Below are 13,218 nucleotides of genomic sequence, written 5' to 3'. Positions count from 1 at the left end.
AAAAGAAGGATTCATTAAGCAAGAAATGAGTCTTGAAATGGCAGAGAAGAAAAGCCTCCTGCTGGGGCTGAGAAGTGGGACTGTGAAGAGATGAGAGAGAAGGAGAGGTGGCAGCAGGCTCTGTCTCACAAAACAGAACCATTCCTGACAGCCTAAGCCTGACTTAGCAAAGACAGTGAAAACAACTAAGAGTGACTTTGATAAGCACCATTTTAATGCTTCATCCCCCTATTTTGTTTTTTTTTTCTAATTTTTCCCCTTTGTGAGTGTTAAGGAAGCCTGCAATAATGACCCCTAACCTCTGCTGCTGCTGTAACCCCATCGCTGGCAGCCTCTTGCTTGGTTTCCAGCTCTCATTACCAGCAATTTGTAAGAAGCAAGATATGTAACACTGTAGTTATAAATCATGTAGCACAATGAGATCCTGTACCAGATGTGGCATACACATGACAGTGCAAGCAAGCACTTAACAGCTGTAAAATTTAAAACTAAAAATTTAAAAAATAGTTTTAAATAAAGTTTAAAAAATCAGCATTAAAAAAGTTTGAGGTTTTTTTAATTTTTTTAATTTTTTTTTAAATTTTATTGAATTTTACTGCTGGAAAAGGGAAGGTGAGGTCCAGGTACAGGGCTTACTTGTGTCCTCCCTTGTTATGGTTATGTATATCAAGAGTGCACACCAAGATAACAACAGCAAGTGCTATCAGGGAAGCCAGGCATTTAAAAGTAGTTACATTAATCATGAATGAACTTGAATTAATGTAATTTATAATTTATATTACAGTATACCATGGCTCTCTTGCCAGTTCTAATTTAAGAAAAGATGCAAGCTACTGTTGGAACAGACAATTCAAGGAAAGAAGGATTTCTCCAAGAGGGAGGAGGTCACGTACAGTGCTTGTATTTATATGGTCTTCTGCAGATTGAATACCTTAAAAATCTTTTCTTTTAACAATCATTCAACCAAAAAACACCCTTTCAATCACACTTTTATCACACTTTCAATTGTGTGATGCTGAACCACTCTCCTCTGCCACACAGAGACTTTGGAAGAAAGGGAGAAGTCCTTTACAGAACCATTCAGGTTTGTCCCAAGGATGTTCGTCAAACAAACACACAGGGTGAAAACACACAGAGAACCAGGAGGTATGACTGGAAAAAGTGTGTGGGATCCTTGAAATTAAGGAAAAGCCTCAGCCAATCCCAAACACAAGCAGGATAAGGCAGGGGTACATTTCTAACTTTCCTTTTCATTGACTCTTGAAATGATCTCAAAGCATGGCTGCTGCCTGTGTGCCAGAAACAAAACAGACACACTCCTGCCCACCTCATCTGTCCCCTCAAATGCTCACCGTATTTAGGCCTTTCCTATTTCATCCTTTGCACTGTGAGGGTGGGGAAAGCTTCAATTCAGAAGCCACTCAGACCCTTGCTGTAGTTGGAGCACTAATTAATAATAATAAACTGAAACAAGAGCCAACCAGCAGAGGCTCTGCAGCCAAGACTGTGCTGACTGCATGGGGAAAAAAAGAGAAGAAAACCATGAGTTCACGTTTTAGCCTCCACTGAGCAATCCTAGAGTGCTTTAGCAGCTTGAAGACACTTCTTTTACTAAATAAATTAATAAATTTTAAATAAAAATAAAATAAAATTATTAAATGATGATAAAATAAATTTGAATAAATTTTAAAATAAATTAAAATATCCAGAACAAAAGTAATGACTGTTTCTAGAGCAGCATTACTGTGCCTAATAAAACCCCAGTGCTCGTGCCTGCCCAAGGCTTACAGCCCTTCTCTCAGTGGACCTGGAGCTCACCCCTGGCCCCGAGAGGTCCCTCTGTCCCTCTGTCCCTCTGTCCCTCTGTCCCCAGCTGCAGGATGAGCAGGACCATGGCTCCTGAGAAAAACACTCTCACTTCCATGTAGTTGGTTTGCCTTGTCACATCTCCTCCCAAAAAGGCAGCGCTGATTGCAGCACGAAGCTGCAACAGGTCAGAGCTACCACTAAAAAAAGAACAAGCTTTTTTTGAGCTGAATGGAGGGCTGATTTTGCAAGGATCAGCAAAGGCTGCAGTAGTTACCCTAGGAATGACTGTGGTCTGTACTGAAAAGGTTGCTCAGTTCTCCCCAAAGAATGAGAGATCTCACATGGAAACCAGCATGCACAAACTGCAGGGCATGAAGGAGAATACTAGCAGAGCTCCCAGAGGGCAAAAAAAATACCCTGAAACTCCTTTTTGCTAGCAAATAGGAAACTGCAAGGTGGCTTTTGCAGGATCAGGCATAGAGTACTAACCACTGACATACACCACTTAATCATTTCAGCTAATTAGATCATCTTGTAAGAAATTATTCACCTTGAGGGGTCAGAATTTAATATACTACTAGGAATGTATTAGTTTTTCCTTTGCTTTCTTTTTAATCACTTGACAGCTCAAAATCACGGAGTAACAAAATGCTTTTCATATTATTCATTACTTACAGTTAATCTACCATCTCCTTGATTACTTTCAGGACAGCAGTGGAACTGCACCTAGAATTTCTGAAAACTGAAGGAGAGGTATTCTGCTGATTGCTTTGAATTTTGCAGCCATAATGAAGTTTAAATTAATTGTGGAAGACTGACTCTGTTAAAGCAGAAAGGGAAATAAAAAGCAGTATTTTTATTGTAGGTAATTGCTTAGCTGATCTATTGCCTGACTGGTAGGTAAACCATCATCTGATCTCCATGCTTGTACAAGTTTTTAATCATTTCTCCCCATCCAAACACTGTATGTCAAAAGATGCATTACAATACACACAATGCCTCAGAATCATGAATTAAAAAACTGTATTTTTCCTATCTTCAAGTCCTAATTATTGTGTCCATTCTTATCTTACTGATGAACAGAAAAAATATTTTCTTTTGCAATAGTGTTGGCCAAACAGCAGAAACCTGATAGATCCTGATATGGTAAATCAAAATTTAAAACTGGCCCCAAGTTCTGCTAACTTGCACGCAGAAATTTTCATGAACTGATTTAAAAAGACCAAGTTGGACTGAAATACAAGATTAGAGTTTGAAATAAAAGGATGAACCACACAGCAGTATAAATGCATGCCAGGGAGAGGAACATGCAGGATGTATGGAATAAACAGTGTTTCCTCCTGCCCCTTATTCCCCTCCCTCCCTCCTTCCCTCCCAGTTTGCAATGGTGCTGTAATTTTTTTCCTCTCTAGATTTGGAAAATAGTAATAAATGAGCAATGTGCAGTTGAAAAAAACCTAATTATTTTGCATGGAAATTTAGTGTTAGTGATTTATCAGGTTACCAGGCTGATCTGGATATCTAAAAGGACAGAAATTAGAGGGCTGCAATAACTCATAACCAGAAGAAAATATAATAAATAACTTAGGATAAATACTAAGCTTCTTATCTGAGGAAGGGTTACCAAAGGTAAGGATCCTCCTGCAGTAGAGAACAACTCCTCATGGAATCTGCAGTGTCAGTGCATGGGGTTAATATTCTGTTTGCAGGCTATTACTGGGACAGATGGGGTATCTACTCCTCTAATATAATTGTGTTTGCTCTAAAAACACTTCTTCAGAAAAAAAAAAAAGTCAGTCAGTTAGTTAATCAAACATTATTAGGGAATCGAATTTCCCAAACACGAAAACAGAAAAAGTTACACAGTATCTTTTCTCTTGTAATTACCATGGCAGGGACATAGTGATATGTCTTTTTTGTTGTTGTTGTTTTGGTAATGAGAAAACAGAGCACTCATTGGCAACAAAATTTGATTTTGCAGGATTAATACTTCACTCAAAAAAATCCTCATCTAACCCATCAGTACAAGTTTTGAGCTAAAGAATGTCTGACTATGTTACACTGATACCCACCAAGAAGCCAAATGCTGGGATTAAATTTCATAGGTAAAATAAAAAAACTGGAAGGAAAACAAATAATTTTTTTTTCCTTCATCCAGGAAAGAGTGTGTGAAGCTTCTCCCTACATATACTGAAATATTCCTAAAGAACAGAACTTATCTATTTAATTTTAAAATGCATTCTGTAAAGTGGAACAAAGACTCCCACTGGCAGCCTTCCACTGCAGACACGTTACAAACAGACCAGCCAAACCTTGTGCCCCAGCACAACTGCACATCCTCTTCTCCTGAACCTCCCAGTTCCTGCTGATTTTCTTCACTCTGCCCACACCAAACCCGACCCCAAACCCCCCACATGTGGCAGCAGGGGTGAGCCCCAGCAGGGCAGCCCATCCTCCCAAAAATGCTCCCCTTGGGGCCACGCTCCAGACACATCCCGTACCCCAGAGGGTGAGATCCTCACTCTGGCTCCCTCCCTCCTGGCAGAGTGGGCTCCTATCATGTTGGCTCTTCTGCCACATGACACCCCTTCACAGCAGAAGGCTTTTTGCTTGTTTTTATTATTTAAAGGGCTTGACAAAGGAAGCATCAAGTCTATCACAAGGCTCAGCTCCAGTGCTCCCAGCAGTGCTGAGCTAGAATTAATAGACCTGCTGATGACCCTTATTAGCATTAATGCCAGCACAAGTGCTTAAAACTTAAAAGGAAAATTAGCACTAAAAAAAAAAGCAACTCAAAACCCCCGAAGAACCCCCAATCCAACCACAAAAGATCGTTAAATAATGCAATCTGAATGGGAAAAAAGACAAACCAACCTGAAATACAGTGATAGAACAGAGTGTGTTTGGGAGAGGAGGGGCTCATTTCAGGGTTGTATGTGCATTACAAAAACATTTATGTATATGAACGCACAGCTGAACATTTGTTTGTGTTCCCTTAATATCGAAAAAGGCTACAAAGATGAGGATGTTTTCCTGGGGGAGAAAAAGGAAATAACAGAAAGACATGCTAAGTTACATCCTGAGATAGCAGTAAAAGTAAGAAAGGACTTCACAAGATCGATTCAAACACAAATGCTTAAATTTCTTCTGTGCTTGGGTGGTTAAGACTGCCTGCCCACGAGGACACACCAAGATGTGTAACAGAAGATGTATAACATAACTCTAACATAAGAAACATGATAAAGTACGAGAAGGAATATATGATTTCTTCATTCCAGAAAATTCAGCTGCAAAAGACCTGTTATATTAAAAATAACAAAGTCACTTATATAAAAATAAGAAGCCACGTAGCCTCAAAGAAAAAAAAAATAAGAGAAATACTGAAATGTATCTCAAATAATTATTTTCACTTGCAAGGTATGCAAAAAGATGACACTGGGAGCTCCATCCAGTGCCAGGCTCATGCTCTGCCCAGGAGAGTGGAGTAGCTGGCACTGCACCTGCATCCTGCTGCCCTTCCTCATCCTCCCTGCAGAAATGCAGCCACCCCTCACTCATGCAAGGTACAGGCACTTCCCTCATCCCAGAGCAGCAGAGGTACTTTATAAAATCTCTTATTAGATGCCTACATGCCTGAAATCTGACATGCAGTGCACCACCTTTTCCTTTTTGCTCATGAAGCAAACCTTCAGGAAAATTCTTGAAATGCCTCAGTTTTTATCCTGCACTACACCAAAGCTCTGGACAGAGTGCTCTAGAAGACAGTGGGTATTTTTTGGGAATCGTTATTTCTGCATTTCAAAAACTGCATGTGTTACCTCTGGCCCAGTCCAATTCCCACAGCTCCAGGGGGAGCTAACCTGCAAAAAGCAGGCCTGAAAAAATCCAGCATAAAATACTGCTGGCTCTCAGCAAAGAGTCAATTTAACACTTTTATCAAGTGTGTAACTTTCCCAGCACTGGTGCCATTTCCCTGCAAACAGATGCAAACTCTTGGGCTGTGGCAGATGCAGTGCAGTGCACCCTCTGCAGGTGCCAGCCAAGGAGAAGAGATGGGGTTTTCCTTTTTCAGAGGGGATAACTCTGCAATGAGAGCTCTTGCAAAGAGCTGTAATGATGACTGCAAGGATTCTTTGCTTTGTTTTTAAATTGCAGGCTCAAACAACAGCTAACATCCAATTATCTTTGCTGGGAGTAGTGGCATCCCAAATGTGCTCTTAATTTATACCTTACATGTCTTGTAACTCATAGGAGGTACAGATTTAGTAAAAGGATGGGGGTTATATTATTATTATGTCTAATCACACCTTTCCACTTCCAAATTTCTTGTTCTCCACCCATATTCCACAAAATATTTATTCAAACACATGAAAATTAGTCAAGTTTGGACTTTTGGCTGACTAGAGATTGATACTTTCTGATGTGAATAGAGATTATCTCCAGCTTATTTGGCACTGATGTCAAAAGAATGTGCAAAGAGAAAGATGTAAAGAGAGGAGAAAAATGTAGGCAGGAGAGATCTGTGTCTGGAATAGGGAAAGGGGACATCTACTAATTTAGTTTTCCTGCATAATTTGTGCGTTATTCCCCGAGTACAATTTTAAATACATTTGTAGAGCACAGAGATCATTTTCATCCAGACAGAAACAGTTTGAGAAATGACCTCAGATTCTGTGGGGGAAAATTCCTGCTTACAATTTCCTTAATTGATTGTATTTTCATCTGTAGATGCAAATACATTAGGGCTATTTCTTTTTCATCACAGCTTTCTCTATTATTGTTGTTGTTTGGTGTTTGGAATATTCCTCCTGGGAGGGCAGACCAAGCCGGAGCGTGCTGCCGTGGCATCGGGTGATTAACCAGAAGTTCTGGGATGGAGACTTTCAAACCCCTCTTTGTCCCTGTAGTGACACAAGTCTCTGGAGGAGTGTCTGGCCCAGGGGACCGAGCTGTGTGCTGCAGATTTCTTCACCAGGCAGCACAACTCACCGAGCAGCTCTGAGCTGCAGGTCACTCACTCACCCAGAGCCTGAGCCGTGTTATCAAACCCACAGCATCGCAAGGGGAGCAGGCAGGGCCTTCCAACCCCTCACAGAGCTCCTTCCAGAGGTGTAGGAGATGCTGCATGGAGTCATACATGTGTTTTTAAAGCCCTGGCATGGATCTCAAATCCCACCTTCCGTGGGTTTAGGCCATCATTATCCAATAGCAATTCCCTCATTGCTGTATGAAATAATAGCAGTTGCTCATCTCTCTGTATTGCACTCAGAACATTGCTGCTTTTAAACACAGCAGCATTTTATTTTGTTAGGGTTTTGGGTTTTTTTGTTTTGTTTTTCTTTTTCTAAGCTTTCAAAGCAAAGCAGAGAGTTCATTTTTCTCTGTTACCACTGACAGCTTGCAAGTTGCTGTTCCTGGAGTATTTCATAAAGGCTACAGATATGCTCTCCAAACAATATTGTAAAAGCTAAGAACAGGAAAACAGGAACAGAAGCAGTGGGGCTCTTGAGACACTAAACTCCTTCAGGTTCTAGGAAATAAAACTGGGTTTACCCTAGTCCTGTGCTTTCTTCCTGGACTGCTCAGAAGGTGCTCATACTATCTCAAAGTGGGTGCTCAGAAGCTGTTGAGACACAGCAAATCAAAACACAATCACCACCTGACAGCACAGGGCATCCCAGCCAGTGGAGAAAACCCACATAATAAATCTCCTGGTTCAAATCCTGTAAATTTTGTGTGCTAGCAACATTTGAATGGATGGAAAGAAATTCTTCTACAATAGAACTGAGGTACAGGAGCTGTCAGGAACATTTTCTCTGCCAAACCCTCCCATGGCTTAGATGGTGTAATAACAGACTGCACAATTTGGATTAACTATGGCTTTTCAGAAAAGCCAGGATGAACTCAGGTTTAGGCAGAGCTTTCATCCATTTGATCATACAGAAACCACTCCCAGGTGCTGGGATCACTGAAACCAGAGTGGCTTACAACTATCCTTGGGCAGTGGGAAACTCTGTACCAAGTGCTTCCCCTTACCTGCCCATTATTGTAGAAAGGTGTGATAGAAGAAAAAAAATTAAAAAAAAAATAAAAATAAAATAAATTAAAAAAATAATTCAGCAAAATCCAAAGACAGATTACTAGCTCCTCTCACCTCTACTGCTGAACTGAACTGCTGGAGAACTTCTGCCACTGACATAGGAAGTCTCAGGACAAAATCAGAGCATTCAACAGTAGCACCTGCACATGTCTTCAGCAAGCTCATTAAAACCACCCAGAAAAAAGCATTTGGTATGAAGTTCTCGAAAACAGAGCAAATCAGAGTGAGCCTCTGCTACAGCATATGCTGCCTGCCCCCTTTTACACACAAAATATGGGAAGAGGAATGTTTTTTCTTCATAGCACTAATAGAAGCCACCACAAAAAGCATATTCCAGGAGAATTAAACCCAATGTTTTATCTCAGGAATTAACAGTTTTATTTGACAGTAACATTACTGAAATTTTTTTCTTTGGCCAAACAAGCATTTGTACAATTTTTTCTACTTGAAAACTGTATTTTTTTTTTCTGTTTCCTAGCAGGGAGATTAGACTTGTGAATGTCAAACAGAGGAAGAAGATGTGTCACCAAACACATCCACAGAGCCACATGTAAACACACACACACAGATCCCCTGCAGAAAAGATGGAGAGGCAGGATCTACCATGCTCCATCAGAGGCTGGCACAGTGCCCACCTTCTCCTGCCCAAAACCATGAGAAAACAAGAATTACCATGTGAAACACTGGAAAAAAGTTCCTACTCAGAGTCACACCTGACCTCAGCTTCAAAATCAATTTTTCATCAATACTTAGTAGATGAACAAGGACTGGAGCCTTCAGGTTCTCATTATTTCAAAGTGCTCACAGCACTAAAAATTATTAAATATACATCCTAAGTGAGGTCAAGTGGGGAAGACTCTGCTCATAACTTCTCTTTTCCTGCTGTCCATCAATGGAACACCTAAAGGATCAGTTCCAGCTGTACTTTAACTAAAACTCATAATAAACATACAGGATGCAATGAAGCTACCTGCTAATTTCTTATCTAATATGGATCTTTCCCTCCAGCTTCTCACAGGTTGCTGCTGAGGTCCACATCTTCACAGTTCTCCAAAATAAACCTAACACTCATACTGACAGTGTAAATTATGGGCTAAATAAAAATACCAGTGTGAGAGAGAGAGAGAGAAATATTTCAGGGATGAGTGCTAAAGAAAAGCAAATCATTATTCTATGTAATACAGATATAAACCATGTATATATTGTGCTATACCTGAGCAGAATAACATGAAAAAGGGAGATTTAATTAGAATGAAATCAATCCAGATCCACAACTGTATGATTTCACCAGATAAAAAACCAGAATAATTACCAGCTAAGTGGCCTATGTAGGAATTTTCTGTACAGTTATTACATATATTTATATTATCATTACATATATGTTCAGGGGAGTCAAGATGCACTGTCTTTCCTTTTGAAATAAATAGATGTAACCCCTCTGCAGATCAGGATGATGCCCTGGGATGCACTGCCTCTCTCATCCTGTGGAAGTACTGCTTTTATCTCACCACAGTCAGACACAAAACTTGGAGCTGAAGTGATACCATATAGTGATAGAAACCCAAATACCGATGCTTTAAAGCTAAAACACAGACTCCTTCCATTGACACCCTTTAATACAGTGCGTTGAAATAAAATCATAGCTCATTTCAGAACCCTACCTGCACTAATTTAAGCAGTCATAGCCTGTTTCAGAGCTGTATCTGCACTAAAAAAGAAGTTTACCAAAGAGCATGTCAAGTTTCTTATGCACATCTGTTGCAACAAATGTTTCGCGGTGAGTCGCGTCTGAAGAACCACAGCATTTCTGTGAAAAATGAAACTCCTAAGAAGGAAATTACACATTTACAATTTTAATCACATTATTCATTATTATTCATCATTCCCTCTTCCTCTTCACAATTAAACTGTTCAAATTTCTCTTTCTTCCCACCTCAGGATTTTTGACTGCAAAATCTCCACGGTAAGATTTGTTTCCAAGAAAACAGCGTATTCTGCTTTCCAGAATCTGCATCTGAGGACAACTCAGCTGTGATTTCCCAGCCCATCTGAAGCACAGCTTAACTAATTATTCTATCTGAAACTAAGTTGGAGTACTGAGCAGATTTCTCTTACCTGTTTGTGAGCATGATCATAAGAGTTAATGTGATTGTCAAACTCCTGGTGTTTATAGTACTGCTTGTCACAGAGTTCACAGTAGAAGTTGGCTTTAAGATCTTCCAGAGCTTTTGCTATCGTGTTTTTCTTTTCAGCATAATCCTGGAGGGGGGCAGGAAAAAGTAATTTTAGTTTTGCCTTTGATGCTGAGAATGGATTTTGTGCTCTGCAGTTTATCATATTTGTAAACATTTACATACCTCTGTAACTAAAAGCCTGCCCATATTTGCTGTGTTACACTGCACATATTTACTGGATCTGCTGCTAGGCTGAAGATTTGCACACTTCAGTTTGCTATACAGTTGCCAGCTCCCCTTCAGGGCTCTGTCAGAGGCTAGGATTTCCCTGGGTTCCATTTAAATACCAATATTTATCATGCTGAAGGCTATTTTCAAGTTCATTTTGATCCAAGCCTTGCTCCTCAGTAATATACTCAGGCACAATAAGCATGAAGGTACAAATGGCAATTATTTAGCTATAAGGCTTTTACAAGAAAGTTTGCTTACTAAAAAAAAACCAAAACAAAACACCAAAACAAAAAACCCCACAAATTTAAAGAAACCACTAGGTGCCTGTAGATATGAAACATGAGGAACATTTTCACAGCTTAGACGTAATTAATATCTTCATCACTTTGTGCTTGTCATCCCATATCAGGACACACCCATCTCTGCTTACCACACATTAACCAATGCATCACATACAACTCTGCTTATCATTTATGAAAAATTTACATACAAGACTCTTTAATCCCCTAAATACACTGATGGCAATGTGGCCTGTTGTGAAAGAGCATGGAAATGGTCTGTCATGTCAGATTACTGTAACACCAGTTAAACACTGAACATGGATAACCTCAGTGCAGTGGCTCCTGCTTTTGACAAGTCTGGGATAGAATCTCAGTCCAAAATCCCAAACGTGTCAAATATTGCTTAACAAAATAAACCCCTGGGATTTGTTTCTCAGAGCTTACTCACTGTGAGTTCTTTGGTTCAGGCAGATTAAGATAAAAGGTAATATTGTAATCAGAACACCCAAAACTGAGTTAATTGGGAGAAAAAGACTGTATTTCCTTGTAGTTTTCACAGCTGGCGACTCATATACTTCCAATATATTTTGGGGACTTTAAAATGGAAAATTTATGTTATCAGATTAGAATACATTCATAACAGTGTTGTTTATTCTCAGGAGAGAGGAACAGTAGTCATAAAATTAAAATTATATCCAGAAAGTAGTTATTATTTAAAGTAGCACTTTAACTACACTTCAGCATGATTGGACTGCTAGCAAACACTGTTGATTCATACCCAAACTGAAGTACTCCCTCACCAAAATTTTGTCCATTAATAGAATTACACAAGTCACTTCAGAGTGGTGTTTTGAATATTGGCTGACACATGACAAATTCACAGATTCCTAACACTTTTCTACAGTGATATTTCATAAAATCTGTTCCATTTAAATCCAAAGTGAGTTAGCATTTTATTTCAAGAAACAGCAGTACTTCACACTTGAAAATACATTTATGCACTGTGGAAATTTCACCTGGAAACTCTGCACTTAGCTCTTGGTACCAACTAGTAAAGATTACAGGTTTTAAACCACTTCAGGTATTACCATGATGCCAGCAGTGGAAATAGCATGAAGACCCAAAGGAGTGTTTCCCTTGAAACACTTTAAAAATAAATCCTGTAATCTACAAAGAGAGGACACCTAATTTGGGTTTATTAAAACATGAAAAAGAAAGATCTGAATTTAGGGGAATTACTGGAACTCTGGAATACTACTGAACATCATATATTTATATATATATATATATAAAAAATAAATAAGGAGACACCATGTGATGGTTCCTAAGACAAGAACAGTGAATTAAATAATAATTTTTCATAACGATCTTTTTAACCCTCAAGGAAACTTTTGTAAGATTTACTAATGTTGTGAAATACCCTGAATAAAGTTATGTAACTTCACTGCTGGTGTCCTTGACACAAAGCACCATTTTTGAAACAATGTACTTTTTTCCTAGCAAAACCTAACCTGAATGCAATTAGATTTGGCATGCCAATGCATATTAATGAGGCAGGGACAATGGAACTCCATGGAAAACTTTACTGCAAAGAATATCAAGGTTTCTATCACTAAATTCCTTCAGCTGGGGTTTTTTTTGGGGGTTAAATTTACATTACAATAGTACATCACAGTTTCAAAGGTAAGTAAAGAATGGCAACACATCTAAATTAAATGGAAGTGGATGGGATGGAATACAATAAAGGGGCTCAACCATGCATGGAGAAGGGACCTGTAAATGACAAGAACCAGAACTGTTTGACCTTGGGAACATGTAAATGGCTGTACTGGTTCAACCTTTTAAACCTGTGCAAGATTTTGGTCTGTACAACTAAGGAAAGTGTTAACTAAGCACCATTCCCTTTGCTTTGCACCTGTATTCTGCTGGTTTCAGCTGCTGCATTTTGGAAAAGGCCATAAATACAGACCTTTTATTCCCTTTGACTGGGTCACTGTTAAGTCCATGTACCCCCACCACACCTTCTCTCAGGTATTGCTCCCTGAGTGACACAGTTCTGGTTTATTCATGCATTCCTTACACCAAAGCCACTCATCACCTCTGCTTACTCTTTCCATGGTCTCCAAAAGAAGATCTAAGAACATGCAACACCACAGTGCCATGCACAAATCCATTTAGAGTCTCTGTTTTCTACCCTCTCCTTTTCAGGTTTTTTGTTAAAAATCATGATGCAGCACTAAACTAACACTTTTGTACAACTCCTTTATCACCCTTTGCTGCTGTACAATATTTTGCTGGCAGATGTTTCTATGCAGCTACGAAACTTCATCCAACCTAAAACAATTTCCCATTTCTCCAGGGGCAGCAGCCACTCAAGACAAACCTCAAGACTTCAGCCTCAAGTATTTCACATGCACACACACACAAAACCCCTTAAGGACGTGTCCAGGATTAGAGGATGGTGTCCAGGAGGTTCTCTGTCACCCTGGGATCCCCTGGGCTGGGTTGGGACTGAGTCACCTGCTCCTGCTGCTGGTTGGCACTGGGAATGGGGAAAGTCTGATTCCAAGGGTGAGCAGAGACTGGAAAAGGAGCAGAGGCTGCTGTTCTCTGCCTGCTGGGC

The 13,218-nt window shown here is 39.7% G+C and overlaps 1 protein-coding gene across 4 annotated transcripts in view; it reads right to left on the bottom strand.

Annotated features, from left to right (window-relative positions):
- ZNF804A (zinc finger protein 804A) overlaps nucleotides 1-13,218 on the bottom strand; it is a 148,543-nt gene that overhangs the window by 24,542 nt on the left and 110,783 nt on the right. For all 4 annotated transcript variants that reach the window (XM_086898326.1, XM_086898328.1, XM_086898327.1 and 1 more), the window contains one exon: nucleotides 10,025-10,168. In XM_086898326.1, coding sequence (XP_086754452.1) covers nucleotides 10,025-10,168 — 144 coding nt within the window. The remainder of the gene's footprint in view (nucleotides 1-10,024; nucleotides 10,169-13,218) is intronic.

The sequence above is a fragment of the Cyanistes caeruleus genome, chromosome 7 (assembly GCF_971803275.1).
Source record: "Cyanistes caeruleus chromosome 7, bCyaCae1.hap1.1, whole genome shotgun sequence".
In the NCBI taxonomy this organism is placed as follows: domain Eukaryota; kingdom Metazoa; phylum Chordata; class Aves; order Passeriformes; family Paridae; genus Cyanistes; species Cyanistes caeruleus.
This window is presented reverse-complemented; position numbering and strand designations above follow the sequence as displayed.